This window comes from Pocillopora verrucosa, chromosome 6 (assembly GCF_036669915.1).
Source record: "Pocillopora verrucosa isolate sample1 chromosome 6, ASM3666991v2, whole genome shotgun sequence".
Lineage (NCBI taxonomy): Eukaryota > Metazoa > Cnidaria > Anthozoa > Scleractinia > Pocilloporidae > Pocillopora > Pocillopora verrucosa.
In genome coordinates, this window is record NC_089317.1 from 744,978 (window position 1) to 770,742 (window position 25,765).

The 25,765-nt window shown below is 38.2% G+C and overlaps 4 protein-coding genes across 4 annotated transcripts; 2 read left to right on the forward strand and 2 right to left on the reverse strand.

Moving 5' to 3' along the window:
• Positions 1 to 347: 347 nt before the first annotated feature.
• LOC131792257 (uncharacterized) lies at positions 348 to 3,488 on the reverse strand. Its single transcript, XM_066168671.1, has 5 exons — positions 3,369 to 3,488; positions 2,320 to 2,441; positions 1,928 to 2,128; positions 1,466 to 1,565; positions 348 to 929 (listed from the first exon to the last, which is right to left on the reverse strand). Exons 1-5 carry the CDS (start codon positions 3,442 to 3,444, stop codon positions 676 to 678), a joined length of 753 nt encoding a protein of 250 aa, XP_066024768.1. The 5' UTR covers positions 3,445 to 3,488; the 3' UTR covers positions 348 to 675.
• Positions 3,489 to 4,982: 1,494 nt separating this feature from the next.
• LOC131792228 (uncharacterized) lies at positions 4,983 to 9,447 on the forward strand. Its single transcript, XM_059109606.2, has 4 exons — positions 4,983 to 5,119; positions 7,058 to 7,398; positions 8,065 to 8,170; positions 8,928 to 9,447. The coding sequence occupies exons 1-4, from the start codon at positions 5,062 to 5,064 to the stop codon at positions 9,146 to 9,148; spliced, it is 726 nt and encodes a 241-aa protein (XP_058965589.2). The 5' UTR covers positions 4,983 to 5,061; the 3' UTR covers positions 9,149 to 9,447.
• A 1,227-nt stretch (positions 9,448 to 10,674) lies between these two features.
• On the forward strand, positions 10,675 to 14,693 carry LOC131792238 (uncharacterized). The gene is made up of 4 exons (XM_059109616.2): positions 10,675 to 10,808; positions 12,965 to 13,329; positions 13,621 to 13,750; positions 14,090 to 14,693. Exons 1-4 carry the CDS (start codon positions 10,751 to 10,753, stop codon positions 14,311 to 14,313), a joined length of 777 nt encoding a protein of 258 aa, XP_058965599.2. The 5' UTR covers positions 10,675 to 10,750; the 3' UTR covers positions 14,314 to 14,693.
• A 2,219-nt stretch (positions 14,694 to 16,912) lies between these two features.
• LOC131792259 (uncharacterized) lies at positions 16,913 to 25,118 on the reverse strand. Its single transcript, XM_059109635.2, has 8 exons — positions 24,963 to 25,118; positions 22,472 to 22,800; positions 21,738 to 21,822; positions 20,832 to 21,163; positions 19,729 to 19,795; positions 18,611 to 18,975; positions 18,209 to 18,308; positions 16,913 to 17,566 (listed from the first exon to the last, which is right to left on the reverse strand). The coding sequence occupies exons 1-8, from the start codon at positions 25,018 to 25,020 to the stop codon at positions 17,370 to 17,372; spliced, it is 1,533 nt and encodes a 510-aa protein (XP_058965618.2). The 5' UTR covers positions 25,021 to 25,118; the 3' UTR covers positions 16,913 to 17,369.
• Between the last annotated feature and the right edge of the window lie 647 nt (positions 25,119 to 25,765).

Below are 25,765 nucleotides of genomic sequence, written 5' to 3' on the forward strand. Positions count from 1 at the left end.
GTTGCTTTGGCAGTTGCTCCTTTTGAAAAAACTCAATAATATCTGCCATAAATTGTGATCAATGTAATCCTCTTTACTGAACGAATGAATCGAGCGATGCGGACCGTTGAAAACGGCAACTTATATATAGGAATATTTAACAGAATGATGTGGACTACTCGGGTAATCACAGATCAAGTTTGCGTAACAACGTGTGTGACAGCCATATTTTCTGCCATCGATGAATTTAGCATAATTTACGAGGTACCCCAATTCTGAAAAAATGCTCTCGCACCTTGAGAAGTGAACATTGAGCTTGAAGTGAAAGACTGGTGACTAACCCAGAAACAGAAACAATAGACGAGAAATTTTCATAAAAACAAAAAAAGTATTTTACTTTGCTGGCTTAAATCACTTTTCAGGTTTCAAAAGAACATAGGGTTTTTCTAACTCAGCAGTTGCGGTTAATAATCACGCGCAGGTGAAGACTGGGTACTAGACTACCTCGACTCGGACAGCAGAAAACTAAATTGCGACGAGAAGTTCAGGTGCTTCCGCTTATTAAAGTTGTTATCTTTTGTGCTAAAAGCGGCAGAATCTCTTATTCATCTAATGTAGACACTAGTCAAATCGCTGTGCCAGCCGTCTGGCCATTACTTTGATAAAACAAACATTTAAACACGTTGAATAATCAACTCAAAATCTGTGCACCATTGGTTGCATTGGAATAGTAACGTTGGTGGTCATTGAAGTTGTTGCCATGACAGCAGGTGCCACCGCGGGGACCGATCGCACCACAACGGTATTTTGACCGGATGAACGACAGTTACAGCAATTACAGCAGCAGCAACAACAACAGCTTGAGACCATCAAGATGATGATTATTACCCAGCCACCGATCACTAACGCCTTAGTGACGTCACTCAGCTTGTGCCACCAACCGAAGACACCTCGATTAAAATACAAACAATAATAAATAAACTAAGTGGACTGCACTTTGGTCTGAAATCGTACACGATTTGAATCACAAATGTGATTTCAGAACATAATTACATGAAACGATGTCCAATTGTTACTACATTACATCTATTTAATTGTAGATTGCAATTTTTTGTAAAAAAGAAGAGTTTTAATGGCAAAATTTACAAAATTCGCAACACAAAGGCTTCTTTGTTTTTTATTTTCCTGAAATTTGATTGGTTACTTCAAACAGCCCTTGAAGTCTGATTGGTTGGTTTTAGTGATGCTTTCTCATTGGCTGGGAAAAAGGTGGAATTTAGAGAACAAATTGGTGCGATTCCTGAATAAATCGCACTGCTGAGAACGAATCAGACCCCAAGGATCACCAGTGATTTCAAAATGGATATAATAAAGAAATTTTCATACTGATTTTTGCAACATAGAAGAATGTATAAAATTCGAAACTATGAGCGTGGTCTAGAAAGTGTAATCGGATGAGTGTTGAGATTCAGAGTTAAGGACTTACCACATTCGTCTGTCTTAATCGGTAGACCCCCCTCCAACACTGTCGCTTTAATAGGATAAACTTCTTTACCGAAGATCTTTCCTCCAGCCAACAGTTTTACCTGTTGAAATATTGAAAAGTACACTTAGCTCTCTGCTTTATATCAGACACCCAGTGTCTCTCGGATAAAGAGATCCGCGAGAACGACGTCGAGAAGAGAGTTATGTTGGGTAGCCGCAAGGTGTGGACACACAGCGCAAATACTGCGCACGAGATCAGTGGACTTCTCAGGATATATAGCTAGGCTTTTGCCTCGAAGAGGTCCTTTTCATATTATTTTCATTTTGTTCTCTGTCTCATGCATTTCCTGGAAGCTCTAAACTAACAGATTTCACGTGGTAAAATTAGCTCAGGTGAGCATTTCCTCCCTTGCGATTGCGTTTTCTCGTAAAATGTCTTATATGAGGTTAGAAAAACACTGACCGTTAAACGCAGTCTTTCGCCGTCCGGAGTGAGAGAGACTTGAAGGTACACACCGCCAGACAATAAAGAACCGGGTACCGACGCGGTGAATCCTGGGACTTCTACGGTATCGTCACTGGTGTAAGTATGAGACCAAGAGATACGTAGATCAGGTACATCTATTGAAGTTGTTACACTGACTGGGTCATCACAACTGTTGACCTTGCGGGCAGGATAAAATATCAGATTTAATTCGGTGACAATGGGAAACTAGATAGATTTGGCACTCAAGTTTTATTTCAATCATTTTGGGGTTAATTTAAAGGTCTTTCAGATCACTCACAATATCTCTTTTTCTTTCAATGAGTAACAAAACTGATGAAGAAACTTGCAAAATCTATGAACACAAATACCTCCAACTTGTATGTTATTGGTTCGTCGACAAACTTCATTTTGCAGCTGACTTTGTTGCAATCATCATTAATACTGCAGCCATCATCGAGTGTATTGGAACCACAAGTAAGGCTCCATTTCGCTTTGCAAACAGATTTGAAAAGTTAGATTGTTTTCATCATATAACATCCCTAACTGAAGAAACAAACTTACCAATGCATTTTGGTTTTATCAGATGTATCTTGATAATTTTTAACATCTTCTTTCATAGTTGGTCAAATCTTGTACGGGTTTCTGAATTTGACTCTTCAAGCAGCTCTGCTCGCTGTTTGCCCTTGCACAGGTATTCAAATCATTGGCTTTCCGTTGGAAATTTACATCTGTCTGGTTGTATAAATATTTAATTTACAGGGAGATGCTTGTTTATCATGGAGTCCTTGGTGAATCTTTTTGCATTGGGCAAGGAGAATTATCTCTTGGACAAAACAAAAGCCTCGTTTTTTAATCTTCCTTTTTTTTTGCATTGCAACTTTAGGTTCGTTTGTTTTGTTAGTTATTTTTCTAAGAATGTCCTTGCATCATTATAGTAAAGTTTCGATTCTCTAAGCGAAATTTCACAATTATTTTTAACCGACATGGCAATTTTTATCGGGCAAAGGTTGAGCATCTGCCACGAAAGGTCCGTAAAGGCAAAATTTTGGGCTCAGGCCGAGATAACTTAAGGAGTTGCGGAGGCGTCGAGCGCTGCTGCAGTATTGACGCTCATTTGAAGCGCTCCATCTCCGACATCTTAACCGCACGATTTATCACACACGATAAATTTTTCCTAAATCACATTCTTCATTATAAATCCATAATTTATTTCGACATCCCACAAATATCTAACAATTCCCACCAAAAATTATTTTAGCACAGGGAAGTGCCGTTCATTTTTTAGACCATTTGAGTGTTTCGTTTTCATGAATAGTGTTTATCAATTGCATGACCAAAAAAAAAATTGGAAAAACAATAGAAGAAAAGAAGATAAAAAGTTAGAAAATAAAAACAGAACAAGAAATTAAAAATATACCTGATGCTGAGCAAATAAGTTGGCTTAAAATAAGGATGCATGAACGTTGTTGAAAACCATTACCAAACGCACCCATGGTGTGGAGAGTCTTCTTTTTATTGCGTTCAACTTCAGCGTCGGTTCGGCTTGAAAAAGCAAAGATTCTGGACTGATTTTCCGGTTTAACCGGTTTCACAGTGTTCCCGGAAGTATATCTCTTTTCTTGGAATTGTGATGTCGTCAAATAAAAGACATTTGCATGCTTTACACACCTGTTTACTCAAGTGCCAGACCAGACTCGTTCTCAGTCCTAAGTGGTTACAAAGATCCCAATTCTTGTTTGCAAATGCTTCTTTTGTTAGCGGAAATTGTTATTTTTTTGGCTTTTCTTTTCTAAATAAAAAAAATGAAGTGCATGTTGGGAAAACAGTTACAGATACCGTAAGGAATTGGCAAGAATTTGTAATCTCCTGGGTCTGAAAAGGTCATTATTTGACGCTTGGAAAGCGGGGACAGAGGGGGGAGGGGAGGGGGGAAGAGAGGGGAGGGAGGAGGAGAGGGGACGGAGGAGGGGCAGGCGGTGGAGGATTTTAGGTTTCGTCACGATAAAATTTACCTGATCACCCCATATGGCTCTGTAAAATTATTATGATTCCATTCATTGCATTAGCAGTTAATAAGTGGTCAATTTTTTATTGTCTCCTTTTCATACTCTGCTGATGAATGGCAATTAAAATCAATAAAAATCCTCCACCTCCATCCCCACTCAGGCGATAAATGATGAATAGTCCCCATACGCAGGAGAATATCTGTTAATTGACACTCTCTCTCTGTGCGATATTAAGCCTCTGACCCCAAAGCAGATAAGTTTTGTGACCTTTCTTGTGTGACTGACTCAGATAGAATGAAAAACACATACAAATCAAATTAGAATGATTACGGACATACGGCTCGAAATTTCGATTTTAAAATAAAGTTGAAGCGAGGCAACGCTCTAAAATAAAAATACATTTCGTCTAATTTTACGTATTATAACATCTTGAATACGAAATATTGTACAGTCTCTTTTGTTAAGTAACGCAGCCTTTCATATCACATCTAAATTACCTTCCTTTCCGAGTTTCTCTTTTGCCACAACTCTTTCGCGCAAAACTCACTTTTTGTTATTATTTTTAGTTAAACACCCCTTTCAATTATCGCAATATTGTCAAGACCTTCACATGCAAAATAAACAAAGTCACGGGCAGAAATAAAAATTTAAAAATATACTTGCCCTTGCCACTTCCGGAGATTTTGTGGACACGTCGTATTTAGGACGTGACTCGATCTTTCCCGCAGCAAAAATATTAAAAAAAAATTTTTAAAAATATATATATATGTATGTGAATAAAGAAAAATATGAAAAAATCACACCAAAACAACGAACTCGAAGAATGGCATTTGATGCAAACTGCTTCATCAGCGTTTGGAAGCAAGTTACGAAGACTCTCTCATCATTCTATCAATCATTGCACATGAAAAAGAAGAAGTTGATTACCTCTCTAGTCTCTTAGAAAAGGTTTTGGGTGCGGCGTAGGGTCGCGTGACTCTGGGATTATAACGTCATACTGAATAAATTTCCAATTTAAATTTCATAATAGCGTAGTGAGCGGGCAGATCTTTATAAAAACAAGAACACATCCGATTGTTCCCCAGTTAAACTATAGGCCAAAGGATGATGACAAAGATTTTCCTCTCCCTGTTGGTGTTTAGTCTTTTATCGACAACATTAGGTAAGACCTTCAACAAGGTGATATGATTTTCATTCGCTTCAAGATTATATAACTACTTCTGCCATCACGAATCGCACCAACGTAGCTAGTGTTGATAACTCGAAGGAGAATCATTTCGGAGTCACAGAGCAAGGAAAGATCGTTTCGTCTTCGATTGTAGGAGATGAATTCATGTCCTTACCAGTATTCATTCATCTGTGTGATGCAAAAGTGCGTTTTATCTTTCAAGTTTACTCGCATTCACAGTGTTTACATTAAGGCTGGAGAAGAGAATTGACCATAACATCTTGTTCAGCGCCACACTTTTGACGTTTGAATTTTTTTAGGCTATAAAATGTTGAAAAAACGCTGAGGTTATAATCAAGAGCTTTATTAGTGAGGTGTTCTTTAATAAGTAGTCCAAGGAAATTTGGGTGATCTCGGTAAAAAATTTCGGTAGTGCGTCTGAAAAGTCCCTTTGCGTCATTGATTGATTGTAATCGAAGCTTCGTTGTTTGACAATTTTTCCGTTTCTTGTAATTCATTGATGACGCGGTCGCTTCTCTAGCTTCATCAGAATCTAAATTTACAAAATACTGCAATTATTCATCTGGAGTACATGTAACCAATTATCCTTGGATGAACTTGGCGTCTTTCTGAACCAGGCTGATAAACTAGGAGACATGAACGACAATTGATTTCAACGGTTCATACGGAAATTGGTGAATTTCTAATATTCGATCAAGGCCAGCAGCGTTAGGCAATTCAATTTGAGGCGACTTACAGCAAGCAAATACCTCTCTGATGAAACGAACATTTTTTTTTTCAGTTTGAAATCACATGATGATCGAAACGATCAAACGTGATACAATATAGAAAAGTTGTTGTTCGTTTAAACATGCATTCACGGGCAGAATTTTAATCGATGCAAATTAAATGAAAGTATAATTTAGGTTCAGTACCAACCGAATGCTATGGACGGAAAAATCGTAGTTTTAATTTTGCTGTCTGCTGCAAATGAAACGTTGTAAACGGGATACCTTTTTGGTCAAACGAATCGATATTGTTACCTTGTTACTTATAGTGGGTAGTTTTATTTTAATTATTGCGGGGCCGATATCGAGGTAGGGTTCTTGTACTTCACTTAACTTTATTACCAAATATATTTAATTAACACTGAAGGAACTCCAACTGCCACAGAAGTTTCACGGGAAGAGGAGAAATTTTTGTTGTTTTGCAGAGGGTGGCTCAAAGTTCTTAAACGCTCGAGTAGAGCTATTTTTCTGTCCATTAGATTTTTTTGTTTTGTCATACCTTCGTTGCTGTTTGCTTAACGAGGTCTCTAATATAAACGCCGGCGGAAAAAAAATTCGAAAGGCCATAATTCTTTGTTTCCCTAATTCCTTGTTTCCCTGTTTCCCTGTTTCCCTGTTTCCCTGTTTCCCTGTTTCCCTGTTTCCCTGTTTCCCTGTTTCCCTGTTTCCCTGTTTCCCTGTTTCCCTGTTTCCCTGTTTCCCTGTTTCCCTGTTTCCCTGTTTCCCTGTTTCCCTGTTTCCCTGTTTCCCTGTTTCCCTGTTTCCCTGTTTCCCTGTTTCCCTGTTTCCCTGTTTCCCTGTTTCCCTGTTTCCCTGTTTCCCTGTTTCCCTGTTTCCCTGTTTCCCTGTTTCCCTGTTTCCCTGTTTCCCTGTTTCCCTGTTTCCCTGTTTCCCTGTTTCCCTGTTTCCCTGTTTCCCTGTTTCCCTGTTTCCCTGTTTCCCTGTTTCCCTGTTTCCCTGTTTCCCTGTTTCCCTGTTTCCCTGTTTCCCTGTTTCCCTGTTTCCAATCTAAAAGAAGCTGAAATAGTTAAAAAAAAAAAAAGCAACACATATGCTCTTCTTCCTATTTGCTCTCAAACAATTTCATATATTTAATAATGATTATCATTGATTATTCACAATCAACTGATTTTTTTTTTCGCAGGTTGGCAAGACGAATGTCGTCTCGAACTGGTGCCCAATCTTCCTCTTCCTATCAAATGTAACGCCACGTCTTACAACTGCGACCAAATCACGTGTTCAATTCCCTTCAGTCGCGAGGATATCACAGTGACTGTGAACTTTGACACATGGGATGATCCCATGAGTGCTGACGTCACCATGTCAGTTCCGAAGCTTGGATTTGATTGGTCGGCCAGGGTAAAAAATGGAGAGGAAATTGAGGTTCCCGGATTCCCACTGGATATTAAAGGATTACCATTCGGAAAAGTTGATGCTTCCATTCGAGTTGCAATGACAAAAGATAATGGCACCCTAAGTTTCAAGGTAAACTGCACTCTCATGTCCATTTGAAGAACTGTTTCAGCCCCATCTCCCTTAAAAAGTTCTCTTTTAGTTGATATTAAAGTCAAGTACATTGATTTTTAAAATTCATCTGATATTTTTTCTCGCGCGCGATTGATATAAACGCATCATGTGATTGAATATGCCCGAGCTAACGCTAAGAATACCTGAGGATATCCCCAAGTGATATTCCCCAGTTTTCAAAGCATACGTCTACTTCGATAAAAGCATTCATTAAATTTCAATATAAAATGAGAGAGCGTTAAGCTATTGTCACAGAACAAGCGACATGTTTGTTTGTTAATTAAGTCCTACCACAGAACACTGAAAAGTAAACATCCAACGAACAAACAGAAAGCTGTTTGCTTACGTTTTACACCCGCATTGCAGGTGAAAAAAGGATGATAAAAACATTTAATTTAGTCTCCATTTGGCACAAAAGTGTGCTCGTGTAGTTGTTCTTGAACATTATCTTTTCCTCGAAGCTCGCAGTTTTTCTCGAGCTTCACTCTCGGAAACTCTTCGCATCTCGGATCATATGATGTCCGCGGACAAATATCCGAAAATATTTTCGCGCCAAATGGAGGTTATTGTTTATATATCTCGAGTGAAATTTTCAAGGTTCAATAATTCTTGTTTTACAACTAGATTGACCTGGTAGGCCGGGCAGAATTGACAAAGAAGCCTTACACAGTAACACTCATTGAAGGAAAAATTCCAGTCGTTGAGGAGCCTCAAATAGTAGTGTGCGAGTGTAAGTTAGATTCCTGTTATCCGGTAAAGTAGAACCACGCCCACACTGTTATTGTGTCCTCTTTCTTATCCCCTGAGTTAAATTTGAGTCCAAAATTTTGTTACTCTTTAACTTTGCGAAAGGAATTCCCCAGCATTGAACTGCGCTCGCAAATTCTTAACATGAGCGAGGGCACTCAATCTCTCACGACGTATTATCAAAGTCATTTATTAAGTACTTCTAAGTCTGATTATTCGTTTGATATATTTTATCCACTTTTACTTATAGGTTATTTAGGTTACTAGCTAGTTACAGACAACCCCTTAAGCATGAAATGCCTTTATTCTCATCGTGTTTAAAAAAGGGATCTTACTTATTTACTGAAGAGGTTTACTTGAAAGGCGCGCTGAAACTTATCATTTGCACAAATATTTCAAGAAAATTCGACCGTTCTGACTTTCGCAGCATGTAAACCTCGGCATACCCCCAAAGTCTCCTTTTTGCTGCAGAAAAGCGTCAGATTTACTTCTGTAACAAACGTAAGTTTCTCATAACCAAACAAGTTGTTTTGTTTCAATCGGGCACATGGCTTGTTCCCAGTCGTCTGCCTAGTGCAAACAGCGCGTAAAAGGTGTATATGGAAAGGGATGATGGGAAGGAAACCATGCGTTCCAGTCTCATTCTTGTTGGCCTTCCGCGCTATGAAGATACCGTTGCGCGAAGAGGCAAGGGGGTTTTTCCTTAGTATATTAATTTCCTTTTTTCTTTTATTTTTCAGGGCATATCAACAGGTTTAAAAAATTGCCCGCACCGTATAAGGCGCTGATAATATCAAGTGCCGTGGCGTTCTTGGTTTTGTTTTCAATCACCGTGGCTTATTGCTGCAGGAGGAAGCGAGCCACTACCACTGGCCATATTAAGGTCATGCCGCCATCCTATGACGAGGCTACCTCTACCAAAACCAAAGTCCCGATGCAGCCGCTGGTCAACGAAATTTAAGTCACAAGTGAGAGCAAGAGCGACCTTAAACGAGTTATAACATTAACACCGAGTATTTACTTGTAGTTACTTAGTTTTTTCTAATATCGTTCTATTTTAACTGTTGTTGGTTTTATTCTATGTTACTTATGCAGTTTTGGATCCTTAGGGTCCGTTCTCAAGTCGTAGAAATGTTATTCTCATCAATGTATTTCAAACGAGGAAGTCATTTTAATCAAAAACTTTTGATAGGATCATAGACAAGGATCCACTTTGATATTCTACCGCTGGACAATAAACGAAGTGTTAAAAACACCAAATTTTGTCTCCACTACGCAACAAATAACGCAGTAGTGTACACCAAATAAGTTTATTTAGGGAAGCCTGCCGAGAACCAACCCGAGGCATATATAGCCCGGGGCATGCATACATACATATATTCGCAACTGATATACCATATACAATCCTGATATACAGTCAATTCCTTACACATTAAAAAAAAAGGTATACATTACTAACATGCAAACTTCACCAAGTCTGGATTAACAGAGATGGGTAACCGCTTACAAGGACATAACTACGGTTATACAGAGGCCAGAAAAAAACTACCAGAAAAAAACCCCTTTGGGGAAAAAACATGACAGGAAATCTGGGTAGGAACCATGGCCCAAACTCAGAGCAGTTGGCAGCCCATCCTACGCGCTACGAGGCTTCACAGCTAAAGAGAAATATGTTTTCAAACTAAACTAAATTTGTCATTAGCCAGAGGTGAACGGTTGGTTCTGAGGCCTAGATGGACACCACGTGCTATACTTTCCCTTATATACCACTGCATCATTACCCATGATGCTCGGGCCTAAGGCCCAGGCCTTGTCGTATCTCGTGCCGACAAAATATTTATTTCTGCCATATTCGCAGACTCATTCGTCAGAAATACCATGTTGTCTCTGACTTAACATCTTGTTAATATTTCATTTATATTCATAAATATTTGCTCTGTTGAAAAGTGTCTGTGAAGGAGAGTATTTTTTTTTTTTAGAATATTAAATATGTCAATTTACCATCTTCTAATGGTTTACAGTAGCATTGCATCAGACGAGGTGAATTGAATCTTAACACAAGACACAAAACAGACGAATGAACCAGAATTAAACTCTCCCCTACTCGTCTGTTACCCCTCCTTAAAACCCCTAAAATCCCTTTTTGCGTCTATCTACACTCACAAAACCTCTCCTCCCACTTAATCTCTTTCTCAACAAAAGCGCCCTAGGGTTCTTCGTATGATATAACCAATCGTAATATTTACTTTTTCTGTATCAATAAATATAGCGGTTACCCCCTATGTAAGTATTTTCACGTGATGTGCAGTTGCGTGTCAATAATTCCTCCAACGTTCGCGAAATCTTAATTTAAGTGCATTACGTTCAGTTGTTTTGATCAATTTAGCCTTCTCTTTGTTTATTGCAGTCACTCATTGGTTCAGGTGTTCTAAGAAAATGAGTACCTCTTTTGTTCCCTTATTTATTTTGCTTTGGTTGCCTGGTAACCGTATGACGGAAATCCGTGAGAGGTCTAGTGATGAATATTTATTATTAGGTGTCAGTGTGTGGCGAAGGCGAAAAGATGGAGATGAAACTTTGCATTGCATTGTTTATTTTGGGCCTGGTTTCCACTGTTTTGGGTGAGTTTTTTTTATAGATGAAACAGGAAGTTGAAAGCAAATTATTTGAATTTAGGTTTATGAGAAAATACTGAGCTTAGTCTCACATTTTCGTGGTATTTTCGATAAGCTGTATTGCTGAAGGCGATTTGAAACTTGAACAACAAAGCAGTTATGTAATATTCTGTGCAAAACCTCTTGGATTGGCGTCACCTTGCAATGATTTTATCCTATTACATAAAGGATATGTGCATTTAGGCTAAGAAAAATTTTTGCGTTAAAATTTTTCAGACTAAAATCTGCAGTGAAACGAAGCAAGCTTCTTCATTCGGCCCTGTAAGCATTTGGAGAGCTTATTAGGCTATACGCATGTTGTGGTTAATGGTGCTCGCGGCTAGAATTTCTGCACTATGTCGACGTCTCTCATAACTTTTGTAGCTAGCCTTTAACTTTCAATCGAACTACTTTGTAGAAATTCGTGCATGTCGTTTTAAGCTGCAAAACACGGTACATGGCAGCTGTTTTTGTCCTGTGACGTAATGTTAATGCTGCAGACTTTGCATGCATAAAATTTCTTAATTCATCGAAAATTATTGTCCTATGTGCTTGCACCGTGGGTTGTTATTTATTTCTTCAAAATCTATTCTTCTATCTGAGCGTTTTTCTAGATCTACGATGTTATTTTGGTTTCCCGATGAAAAAATTGATTCGAAAGTTGCTGCGTCATTCGGTTTCCACTCCAACTTGGTTCCGCTTGACCTGCTCGGAACCTCTGTAATGACTATTGAAAAACTCATTGCTGTATTTCGATTTTCGTCGGCTCCTAGCCTTAAATAGGATGCAGTTTTGCTCTGTAAAGAGCGAAGAAAATGTCTTCAACTAAAAAACAGCCTCACTTACCCACCCCTATTTCCTTACATCACATTTACTTGGACCCTACTTCGTCCACAAGCTACAACTACATAACAGTAGCGGTAACGAATGGATTCCCGCGAATTATTCTCTCCACATTGATAAAGGTTTTCCGGCTCGTAAATTGAAAGAAGTTAATTTTTATGTGCCTCGTTCCTTTTTTCATTTTAACTCAAGTAATTTATGTCGTCCGACTTTCAGCTGTGTAAGAAACATTAGCTTAACCAAAACAAGCTGCCGACTCGATTGTTACTTAATTTAGAAACCTTCCTCCTTTCTTAGGAATCTGTCGTATTAGTGAATTTGTCATATTAGAGGGCGTTAACAATACAAGAATAATTTAACATTACCGGCTGCAACTGGCCTCAGCTTGCTTTGCGCTTTTCCTCGCGCGAGTCCGGTTTTCGCACCCGAACAGCGCTGGTCATGGATCAAGCTTCGTGCAATTTCGTTTAAGAACAGGCGACACAATATATTTCTTGCAATCAGGTTACTAGAAGAATTTGTGACTTTCCTTGTATGGGCAGAATCAAAACCAACTTTTTATTACTCTTCAATGTTTTGAAAGAAATTGCAGGTTTCCCTCGATGTAGTTATCCGCGAAGTCGCCATAATTCGAGAAATTCTTTGCATGTTTGTCGCCAGAGGCAAGAGTTCGACTACCGAAGAAAAACCATCAAGTTCGCCTAGCGATCAGAGCTAGAGGAAAAAAAAACTCAAATTCGTTCATAAAACCCAACACTCGAAGAAAGATATTTATCGAAATTCAACCGCAGATTTTAGTACACGAACCATCTGTCAAACCAGCGGTCCGTTACAGGAGCTAGAAGTTAGATATTCCGGCGTAAAATAACTTTCATCAGAAAAACTAGCGTGCTTTTCTTAGGAAGCTGAGTGAAACAGCCCTTAAGCTGATTTTTCCTTTCGTTAAATCCTTCTGTTTTGAGAAGAGTTCAAGTTATCAAACAATTACGAAGAGGGTGGCAAGGAGGGGGGGTCCTGATACCATTCCACGCACGAAATTAAGAAAAATTCACGCGTTCTCTAGACAGTATTTCACGCGTCACGAATTTAGGGTGAAGAGTTAGTGCAAATCTCCTGTGTGTTTCTGTGTGTGCTCGTTGTTTAGAAAGTTGTAAGAAACATTAGGATTTAGCCACATTTTGTTGTGATCATTATGCTTAGAACAAGTTAAGGCGCTTATCTCAGGCTTCAGAACAACCTGCCATCCCAAATCTAACAAGAATAATTTTAATTCATCTCAGCTAAAGGTGGACACCATAGCCGTGGTGATAAAGATCGTCACAGAAAGGGAAAGGGTGAAGAGCATCCTAAATGCCCTGAACCGATCACATCCAACAAATTGCCTTTCCAATGCACCGTATCTGGGAAGTGCGACACCTTCTCCTGCCATCGTGAAATTTTGGGTAAAACTGTGAAGGTTGTCCTAATGATTGACAGGTCCAAAGAACCACTGAGCGCGGAGATCAAAGTATACGTTCAGTCGCCTAAGTTCGACTGGTCACACAACTTCCAGAGTGGGGACAAGTATGAGGTGGAAGGTTCTCCAGTGAAGGGCATGTTTGTGTCTTTGACAATGGAAAAAACCGCGAAAGGAATTGCTTTCAAGGTAAATATGCTGACAGAGTATTGTATCGATTATCTTTGAGAGGTTGTTCCAACAAAAAAAATATTTTAAGGATCGTGTGAAAGGAAACGAATAGAAACATTTTTTTATGCTTAGAAGCGATTTTGCATCCAAGCTCCGTTTTTCTTTTTACACCTTTTCTCGCGCCAATCAATGGAAAAATATTGTTGTTAATCTCGTCTCGTCTTGTCCAGCATTCAATTTTTTATTCTGAATATCCAGGGATGAAGGTGATACAATCCGTTTTATCTTGTTTCACTATTTGCTCTTCAGCTGGACTTGTCTGTGGATGGTATAGAGTTGGACGAGCCAGTGTTACAAGGAAAACTGCCAATGGGGGGAGATTATGATGACGAGGGAAACCATGATGGGCACAAAGGTCATCATAAGGGACGATGCAGCAGTAAGTACTCAACTCCATCGTTAGCACTGCCTGTTTCTCTTTGTAGTCTGGGGACAAGAAAAGAAAATTTGTGGGGGAGAGATGGGTGGGCGTTTGGGCGCAGTTAAAAGGAGAGAGCTCCAAGATAAAGAGGTGGTGACGAAAAGTATATTTCCTGTTAACAAAACAGAGTGACTCAAACCTTTCGATCGAGAGAAGGGCGCGCTAAGCATTAGGTAACCGCGCCTCTAGTGGAGCGGTCTGCTACCATAACGCAATCATCGTAAGTAAGAGATTATAAAAGAGAGAGGACAGTTTATAACCTCTTGTCGTAAGTAATAGCGTTGTTTTCTTTTGCAGGGGCTTATGCCTGGTTTAAACGCCAACCTGGAGCCGTTAAGGCCGCTGTTGTCATCAGCGCCATCTTAGGCTTGGCTTTGTTGATTTCTGGTATGGTTTACTGCTGCAAGAAGCGCCGAGCTACACCCATTGGCGCCCTGAAGGTGAAGCCTCCATCCTATGACGAGGCCACAAGCGAGGTCAAGTCCAAGGTTCCCATGGAACCGCTGGTCAACGAGGAGTAGTACCCAAGTCCCGCTCCCCGTTTCAGCTCTCAGTAGACTTAGTTAACTTTTCGTTTAAATCACAGAAGTTGTCTTCGATAGTTTCAAGTTAGCTGTTATCATGTGTGTTTATGCAGAGGAAGACGAAATGTAAAATTGGTGACAGAGATAAGGGTTAACTTCGAACTCCTCAGAGATCTGGTTGATTTACAGTGCACGTTTTAGTAGTTTGATAATATGATGAGTTCATAGCGTGAACTCAAGAGAGCTGTAACTTTTATTTTTATTTGGCACATTTTTTATTACAATACGTTGAGTCTGTATGTCATTCAGTGTGTGATGTAGTGCTTTGTTACCTAAATGATTAAACGTCGTTGTATAGCAACGACTTAAGAGCACAATTCTTGCGAGTTGTTTCTTTTCTGTGGATTACAAGTCTCACACATCAGCTTTATGGTACAGTAAAACAAAGAAACCCATTCTGTCTTTTGTTTTCTTGCGTTTTTATCGCAGCGAAACATTCCGTATTCGGTAATCAACGCTTTGCCATAGATTGATCTTTGTCAAGTCAAGCTGTAAACAAAGCAAACAAAAGTTTATTTCTGGTCAAAATATTCTAACTGATTGATTCTGATGCAATTATTCAAGAACAATTTATGGAGAAACTGCTTCATCTCGAATGACGGCTTTGACATCAACACAGGCGTAATACCAAACAAACGTGTCAGAGAGATTCTGTTGAGAAGTTCTACAAAATTGGTCCTTCCCTTCCCTTTACGTCCGTGTCCAGCCCTCGCCATAGTAAGATTTATTTTCCATATTTCTTATAGCACGGTAGCTCTCCCTATTTTCGCCCCTAGAAAGAGCTTCTTTTGTTAAATGAAAATGTTTTGCAATAGTGTGAAACGAAAATTCATAGCATTATCGCAAATACGGGCTGCAGGTTGAAATTACATTTTCGCCCTCGTGAATCGTTGCCTTTCGATAAATCTAACTATGGAATATTTCGCGGTGAAAAAAAAAAGAACTGTTGTCGTTCTAAATGTTTTACGACACAGCTTAACTTAAAGAAAAATGGTGAAACTTTTCTGGCTCTCAAAATTACAATTTTTTCAATTTGTCACAATTTATTCAAAATGGAGGAAAAGTTTGATCTTGTTTAGTGAAGCCCTCTCTAAGCCATGTCTCGATTATTTCCAGCTACTAGGGAACGATTATTCTAATACTAATCAGGACAGTTAAATGTTTGTTGAAGAATACTTCACAAGTTATTTTTACGGTTGCGTCACGCAACAGCAGTTGAGGAAGTCGTAGTTGCAACAGTATACGTGTTAATAAGTCTGTATATTAATCAATAGAGGGGTAAGTTTCTAAAGAAACTGTGGTGCTGCGTCGGCGGGAGAGTATAGCAGGTAATTTAGTGTTAACAACTGGGTTGAAAACGTAAATTGCCCACCGTAAAGGGTAAAAAAGCTGACGTTTCGAGCGTTAGCCCTTCGTCTAATCGCTCTGACGAAGGGCTAACGCTCGAAACGTCAGCTTTTTTACCCTTTACGGTGGGCAATTTACGTTTTCAACCCAGTTGTTAACACTAAATTACCTGTATATTAATCAGCTTCGAAGGTAATATCATCATTCGACCACTGTACAGACTGCGAGCCACAACAGATATGTTTGGGCCTCTTCTTCGCTGCTTCGGGTAGGTTTCCGACAAGAAACTAAACATAAACCACATATAGTTAGAATTTTCTATTTACTGGGATATAGTTAGAAAAAAATCCTCTTTCAGTGAACTGAATCTCAAGACATGTCATTCTCGCGTTCGACTGTACCCTTGTCGACAAGACTTTAAATTACGTCGTAGTCCAAAAGCGTGCACAGTAAACGTTCGAATATACGCATAATTAGTGAGAGTCTGTCTTTGAGGATTTTTGCTTAATGTGTTAAACTTCTTCGTTCTCAGGTTTTCAGTTAGACACATTTGTGAAGCTAAACAAGCTCGATGTAGCGAAAAAAATGTGTGCGCGCGATGAATGAATTCCCTTCGTTCCAAAGCATGTGTTAATTTTTCGTATTTAAAAATAGTAAACATTGCTTGGTAACATCGTATAACTGAAAAAAATTTAATTTGCGCTCTTAATTTTGGTTTACCTTATCTCCTTCGCTTTGCGCATGCACTTATTTCAGTGACCGAGATCATTTTCTCTTTAGTGACTCAAGCCCATCTATAGTTTACACAACAGACGCTGAAGTAAACCACGTGCGTGTAATTTAGACTGTCACGCGCGACGTACTTGTCTTAATTGCAAACTTGCTGGGGGAGGCTCTCTCTCCCCCCCCCCTTCTTTTAAAGGCCATCCATTTATCAGATCGCTCCCACAAAAAAGGGTCTGAGACTGTTCAAGGTTGATACATTCAATTCAAGTTAAATTTGTGCTGTGTTGATACTTTTACTCTGTGTTCTTCCTTTGGGTAATAGACAGAGACCACTAATAAAGCTCTGCTTTACTTTATTTTATTTTAGTTAAAGCCAGTAAATAAGCTTATTACCAGACACTTCACTCTCAGCAAGTGCTGCAAAAAACTCCCCCATCATAATGCCCCGCCCCCCCCCCCCCCTTTTGCCGGCTCCTTAAAAAAACCCTGGGAAATTTCTCGGTGTCAAAGTCATGATATTACGGTACAATGGAGATAAATATTTAAATAACCACTACCTGTTTTATTCTCAGTAATTAAGTCAACGGAGCTCTAGCTTCGACAAGTTCAAATAAGTGTCAGAAGTAACTCATGATAGCATCAGTTTCACTTTTCACTGATTGGTTAAAAAAATTCTCAACCAATCAGAAGCAAAACTAAAGCCAGTCGCGACTCGGTCAGGCGCGTTCTTCTGCGCTGCAGAACACATTTTATTTTCACTGGCTCATGAGATTCACCTTTTTTCTGCTCGGTCAATGTGATCTCTTTGATTTTTGTTTCGAGACACTCAATAAAAATGCACTCGAAACAACTACAGGATAGTTTTAAGTTCTACAACTTGTCTTCACGGACAATTAATGGTTTTGTTGTTATAAGAAAAATCAAAGTTCATTAGACAAACGTCGCATTCCATAGTCATCATTGCGGGACTTAAATATGTTGACATACAGGCGAGTGCCATCACGACGTCTTTTACAACAGCAAAAGACAACAGTGAGAGTCAGCAAAATCCCTGCGGTTACTGGGACCAAAATCACCAGAACTTTCACGGCTGTTGACTGTTCACTAAACCACGAACCTGAAGCAACAAGAGAGATATAAAAAATTAATTAAATTGGAACTGAGTTGAGTTCACGCTCATTTTAACAGTAAAATCCTCGCTGCAAGATGAATATTAAATTGATATCAATTTCTCAGAAGAGAAGATTGTCTTAACTCTTGGACTCCAAAGAGTGATTAACATCTACTTTCTCCTTACAATTTCACCCCTGAACCACACATTAAGATGACAAGAATAAAGGAAATGATCACCAACTAAAGAAGAGCTCCTGATTGTTAAACAAATTCTCCTTGTCAGCACCTAAGGAAATGTGTAAAGAACGGTATGGGGAATATGCATACTGATGTTAGGGTATAAAGACCCAAAAACCACACCCTGTTAGACTTAAAAAGGGTCCATCTAAGATGCCCCCTAACAAAATTTTCTGAAAAGTCAATACAATGCACACCACAAAAAAAATGTCACTTTTAGTAAACCACATATGGATGTTAACATTACCATCAAGTAGGTATCCTAGGGGTGACAAAATCCACCCCCACCCCCAATTTAAAAAATACTTTATCCACCCTTGGATTAGTAGCACATACCCATTAAGGTTAAACTAAAGACTGCTGCCCCTGGGAGGAGAGGAGGGGGAGGAGTTGTGGTCAAAATACTCACCACAGTCCGCAACAGATGATACAGCTATCTGTCCTTGTATCAGCACAGTATTCACCTGCACAGTCTCACCTAGGGCTGTCAGATGCCCAGTCATCCTGACCTAACAAAATAAACATACCAAGTTTCAAAAGTTATGACTTCCTTAAATTCCATGACTTTGTGGTTCCAACAGGCCATTTTTTGGGTACAGAAAACTTCTGTTTTAAAAGGCACCTAAGTGCAAAGCTTTTGAAGCGAAAAAAAAATTATTCTCATGCAAATGTAATTTGTTGTCGCAAGAGGGTTCTCATACTGGGCCTCATTTCAAAAGGGAGGCTTTTGGAATTCAGAAATGGTCTATTCCGCAGGATGCATGTAGTTGAGAAGGCAAATATTAAACCTAATCTTTCTGGGAATACTTACTGTAAAATTTACTCTGTTGTCCTGCATCTCCTTCAAATGAACTTGGACAAACAATTTGGCATCAGAAACTGCTAATCCTCCAGTAAAACTACTGGCTTTAATAGGCAATTTAGCTTTTTCACCATCTTTCAGCCTCTCAGACCAGTCTAGGTCCTCCTCTGGCTGCTGTAATTTGACTGATGCAACGAGAGATTTACCACATCTGCTCACTTTAAAATCAGCAATTAATTTATGGCCATCTCCCTCTGCAACACATTCAAGCTTACTGCATTGTTGACTAAAGGAACATTTGCCTGCACCAGGCTCGTCTGGAATAAACTCAACAGCTGGGCATTGTTTGGTTTGCTTGGAGCCACCCTCACCATCTGCAGAAAAATTTTATTGCTCTACTTGTTAATATTCCCAAGAAAGATGATAGATGTTGAGCTAGGAATGAGATGGAGAAAGACTTTTTTTCATCTTGTCACTAGCCTGGGACAAAGAAAATCTTTCCTGTTTTTTCTCATAATAAGATGTGGAACTTCAGAACTATTAGCATCAGTTGGGTCAAAAAACCATAAATTAACCCTTTCACTCCCAAGATCTCATCAGTAATTCTCCTTACTATCTGCCACATAATTCTTATGATGTTAGTTTGGAGAATTTGGCATTAGATCAACTTGTAGTCCCCTAATTGAGTTCTCTTCTTTATTCACCTCACTTATCTGCTTGATATTGCATTGACAGTTGTAAGGAGAAATTCTCTCCTGGTCCCTGATGGGCTTAAAAGGGGTATAACTAATAAGAAAGAAATCTGTTGGCTTGCTAATCAGTCACATACTACTACTAACTATGCTAGCCTTGCGCTATATAACCTAAAACAAGTAACTTTAGAAACAGACTTTTTTGTAATTTTAACATTTTTTTCCCCTCAGTCTTGCTGTTAAAATCCTCTGAATGGATAGTGGATCTCATCATGTTTACTAAATAAAATATTATATACAGCACACTTGCGTAAAGGTGAAGCATACAAAATGGAAAAGAAAACTTGGCCTATATGAATTAAATTCCTCCATGGTGGAAATCCATGAATTTATTTCAATTTCAACAACAATCAACCATCATAAAACCTAACTCACCGCACTTGGAAGCATGTAGTTCTCCCTCAAGAAGTGTGAAATCGTAATTTGTTACCAACACCACCAACTAAATTGCAAAACATATAACTGTTAATAACATCATGAAACCCCAAAAAAGTGTAATAAATACTGATATTTATTACAACAATTTTGAAATCACTGGTAGTCCCTGTAATCTGACTGGCTCTAATTGTTGCGATTTACTCACAAATTGCACCATTTTTTGCTTTAAATTGCATCTTTTTCCCAGCCAATGAGGAGGCTACACTAAAAACAAAACAACCAATCAGATTTCAAGACTTGTTTAAAGTAACCGATCAAATTACAGGAAAATGAAAGACAAAGAGTGTCATATGGCAAATTTTGCAACTTTTGTTTCCAAAACTCTTACTTTTCCCCCCCCAAAAAATTAATTTCAGACCAGCTCAGTACTGCATCAATAAAATATTTGAACTGACCAGGTCCTGTATTTGGGCGATTTCAAAATGGATGTAGTAAAGTGGTAATTGAACCTCGTGTCATGCAATTTTGGTCTGAAATCATACTTGTGATTTCAAATCGAACTCGTGCGGCACGCTCATTCGATTTAGAAATCACCCATATGATTTCAGCCCAAACTGCACTCCACTAAGTTCAATTACCACTATTAATAATATCAGTTATAATTATATAGGATAATAATAGTAACAACAATGGTTATTTATATCAAAATAACACTATGATATTGAAGCCAATGATAGAAAAGATGATGATAAAATGTATAACAACTACTAAAACAAGGACAAAATAAAGATTCATTTGCTCATGGTAACTGAATTTCATCACTTAAATTTCACCATAAAACAGAAAGTTTGTTAAGCCTTTAACCCTTTAACTCCCAAGATCTGATTGTTAATTCTCCCCTCGAGCTGCTACACATTTCCTTGCAAATCAGTAATGAGAATTTAGTGTTAGATCAAGATAGCAACTTCTACCTAATAAGTTAGAGTTTTCTCAATACCTGTTTGCAGGATAATATATGAATATAAAGCTTGTGAAAAAAAGAACACAAACTCTAATGCAGTAATAAAAAATGATTAACAAGACATCTGTAGCATGTATACCTTGAAGTGGACTTTGTTGCCATTTTCCTTCAGATCAACCATCATGTTTAGTTCTGGGCTGCCTTGCATCCCAGGTGGAGTAGGCATAACTGCTTTGTCACCATCTTCAAACTCATGCGACCACGTTTGACCAGGAGAGCGTATAGAAACTATGGCTTTTAATTTTCCTTGGCATTCCTCAACTTTTACCATCAATACTGCTTTACCAAATGGTTTATTCTCATCTTCTGGCGAAGTGCAAGTCACCTTACTGCATTTTTCACTTAACGCACATGTTCCATTACTTTCCTTGGGTAACTGAATTCCTGGACAACTTTCATCATGATTTGCTTCTGAAAAAGGGTCACAGAATACAAGATATCAGCTGCTCTTTTGACCCTTCACCTTCATGATCTCATTAGTAATTCTCTTTACTGCATGTGATACAATCCTTATGATGTTCGCTTGAGGAATTTGGTATTGGATCAACTAATAATCCCCTAATTTACATTTTTCTTTATTCTCATCACTTACCAGCTTGATATTGTATCAATATTATAAAGAGAAATTCTGTCTTGGTCAGTTATGGGAGCAACTGGGTTAATTGAAAAGTTCATCAATTTTATAGGCAGGTCTTGTGCATAGCTTTACTGAAAAATCCACTAGCACACGATCATTTCTCTTTTTTTTTTTTCATTTCATTAAAAGGCAGTTTTAGTTCAAACAAAGTATTCTTTATTAAGTGAAAATATCTCACCTTTTGAACAATACTAAGAATTCAAAATTATCTCTTTAAATGAGCTCTAAGGGAATATATATTTTCAAAATGGATGGATTATTCAACAGAATTTTGTGCATTATAATCAGGTCTAAAACCCTTTAAAAAAAGTAATGAAGAGGTCTGTCTGCTTCTTATCAGTCACCTACCTTCACCAACCGTGCACTCAACAGCACGTAATTCTCCTTCAAGAAGTGTAACACTGAAATTTCCTGGCTCCATCAGCATCAGTAACTAAATTAACAAAAATAATTGTTTAGATATCATATGACACATTAATAATGGGAAAGAAGGAACCCTCCTAAAATGTGCCCCACATCCAACATATAGCTTTGTAGCTCAGTTGCTAGTAGCACCCAGCTAATTCCTGGAAGGCATGGGTTCTAATCCCATTAAAGCCTGAATTTTTTCAGGTTTCTTTTCTGCAATTGCTTAACCAGCTTTAACTCCTAAGAGTGTTTAAAGCATCTAATTTCTCCTTACAATATCACCCTTGAATCAAACATTAGGGTCATGAGAATAAAGGAGATGATCACCAACTAAAGCAGCTTTTGATTATTGAACAAATTCTCTTTGTCAGCACCTTGGGAAATGTATAGTGAATAGTAAGGAGATTATAGATACTGATGTTAGGGGGTAAAGGGTTAAATTGCAGCTCATCTTCAAGGATGATTGCTTTTTGATTGTGATATTTCACATCATAGTAATAAGGATGTTCACAGTTATTATCAGAACTGATACTACACAATAACACAGAGGATGACTCATGATGAGAAGAATATAAGTTATATACATGATAAAAACAAGCAATGTATTTGTTAATAGCAAAAACATCATAATACAGTAGTTTTTTTAATTAACATGGCTACAATAGAATGTATACCTTGAAGTGGACTTTGTCACCATTTTCCTTAAGATTAACCTTCAAGTAAGGCTTTGGGCCAGGCATGCCAGGTGGAGAAGGAAGTTCTGCTTTATCACCATCTCCAAGCAAACGTGCCCACACATGGTCATTGGAGTCGATAGAAACAGCGGCCTTCAATTTATTCTGACATTTGGTCACTCGTACAGTCAAAACCATGCGTCCAAACGGGTTATCACTATCTTTTGGTGACGTACATGTTACTTGGCTACATTGGTCATTTAGAAGACATGTTCCATTACTGTTATTGGGTAACTGAATTTCTGGACAATTCCCTTGATGATTTGCTCCTGAATAAGGGTCAGTTCAAACAAGTTAAACATATGCTATTATTTTTTATTGCAATTAGTTTTTCAACATTTCAGACAGGTCATGTCTCAAGTCAGATTAACTCTCTAACTCCCAAGAGTGACCAAGACATAATTTCTCTTTATAATATCCATACAATATCAACCAGACAAGTGATGAGAATAAAGAAAAATACCAGTTTGGGGATAATTGGTTGATCCAATACTAAATTCTCTGAACTAATATTATAAGAATTGTATGGTTGACAGCAAGGAGAATTACAAATTTGATCTGGGAGTCAAAGGATTAATAATCATGACTCTGAAAATTTTGAGCATTGTCTTTTTAAGCATCACCACTGAAAATATGGCATCACAATGCCAGAAATCAAGCTCTTAAAAATTTATCTTTATGCTTAATTTAATGAATAAAAAAAACTGCCACCTCTCCCCCCATTCCAACAGTGAACAGGTAGAGCTTTTCAAAGTTCAGAAGACAACATTTTACTGGATCAAATGCTGCTCTTGATTTTAGAACAAATTCTCCTTGTCAGCCTCTTTGGAAATATATAGAGAACAGCATCGAGAATATGCATTTTACTGGATCAACTTCTGAATTGTAAGCTAGAGAGCAAGCTCGCTATTGACAGTCATCAGGCTACAGAATTTACCTCATGTTGCATGGTAACACAAAGAGAATTTCTCAGAAATTTAAACATTATGCCAGCATTGCCATATTTATTTGTTTAAATGCCATGGCATTCATTAAATTCTTTGTGATTTGAGTGCTTTTTTCATATAAGGGCAGTGTTTACATGAGGGTGGCCTTTAGTTAAAATCTAATTTATTTCTTGCAAACAATAGTCTAGCAAATTACTATCTGAATTAAAAAAAAAAGAAACCTATTTTCTCATCTAAGAAGTCATTTTTTATATCATTCTCAATTTCACAATTTGCACATTAATACTACTGCAATACATAAAGTAAATAAAGATCATATGTTGGACCGCAGAACTGATACTTTCAAAAGGATTTGTGTCTGGCTCCCTCAAAATTTCCTACTGCAATTGAAGCATCCATGGCCGTGTGCTATTTTAATCTAATATTTAAGTAAATGCTGCATCATAATGAGGCGTTTATTTGAGGGCGGTGCTTATTAATATTTCTGCTCTTAAATGCAGCGTTTATTTGAGGGCGGCATTAATTTGAGGGTGGCATTTAATTGAGTAAACACATTATTTTCGATGCTCTAAACTATAGCATTATGCCTAAAATTATGCCAGCATAATCGTCTGACACTAGTCATGTCCATAGCTTGTTGAAGAATTCATAGCCCTGCAAATTTTCTTTCTTTCAATTTTATTAAGAGACATTTTTAGTTTCCACAAATTATTCTTTGTCTTGTAAACTTTACAATATTTTAAACGAGTGATCTTGCTTTAATGAGCTCTTACGGAAAAAAGAATTATGCAAAACTTTCAGTCCCAAATGATTCAGTCGAAATTCAGTCCCAAATAATTCTGTCATCAAAGGTAAGCCGAATATACATATTTGATACCGTAATTTCAAAGTGATCTCACTTCAGTGAGCCCATACGTTTTTTAAAGAGAAAGCCATCTCGTGGAATAAAATCGTACGAATAAAAAACATGTGCTTTAACATACATCCGTTCTAACCTGTGCGTACCAATTGTTTCTGTTTAAACAGCAAGACTGATTCATTAAATATTTATTAAATTCTACCTTTAACTCAAAGCGATTACTTACAACGAAATTTTAGAACCAGTTTTCTCATGTGTATCGCATTGTATTTCATAATTTTGAACACCTTTTCGCGAATTTTTTTTTGGAACCCGCAAAACTAGCATGTTAAAAAAACCTAAAACGTTTTTCCGCATGCTCGCAAGCGCTTTCCAGTGCACAAAAACATGTAACAGCGCTTGCTTCTTTCCTCAGTAAATTTCCAAACTTGTTCTTCTCAGGAAAAAACTACTTCCAAAAATTTTTCTCGATTCATGGAACAGACGCACAGCTGAACAGATCTGCAGTCGCGTGTAAAATGTATGGAAATCACAGATTGTGATAGCTTAGTTCTAAAAATTCAATAGGCAAATGAAAAATTTCACGGACACTTCGTTAAAGCTGTCTACTCGTATGGAAGTTTACCTTGCACAGTAGAAACGACTGCCAAGAGAAATGCTGTCAGAAGCTGTAACCCAGCCATTTGACCTCAGCAGTATGCTAGAGATACTCGTGGATTTGAACTCTGCGTTCAAAACCTTGTTAGTTCTTCTGAGTATGACGTTCGTTCTCGTGGGCGGGACACGTGACCACACTTTTTTCCTTATTCACAGTAATGCACGCAATGTGATTTTCAGCGGTGTAACTCATTATGAAACTCTTGAAGGTGTCTACTAGTTATTTCTAAATTGTGTTTTGGAAGTAAAAGCTCTCTGCCAAAATTGATCATTCGTTTGTTTACAGAATGCGTGAGGTGTTCTCGAAACGTAAGCTTGGGAAGCCTGTGGCGCATCCCGGATGCAAATTATCTCACGTATACTGGCGAATTTCCATTTGAAGTGGAAGTAATCCGGATATAATTAAATCATTTTTCCTTGTAAATGAATCCTGTTTTCCACGAATTTTTTTCCCTTTACTAATTTAAGCTCAGCGAACTTTGTTCTTAAAGCAAAAACAATGTAAGACAATACTCTGTCCTCCTCTAAGCAGAAGCAACTGGTGCGGGTTAGATAAGAGCGCGAGATGTGATGGGTCTGGAGAAAGTAAGATATATTACTCTTCTCTTCCTTTCAGAGAAGCACATACTTACGAGGCGACTGGGAACGAGTTGGGAGCCGGGACACGAACGTGACGTCATTACCTGATTGACCGGAACTATTTCATCCTCTTGAATATGTTTATGCTAGCATCATTTTTGGCATATTTGGAAAAAGGAGCATAATGTTTGC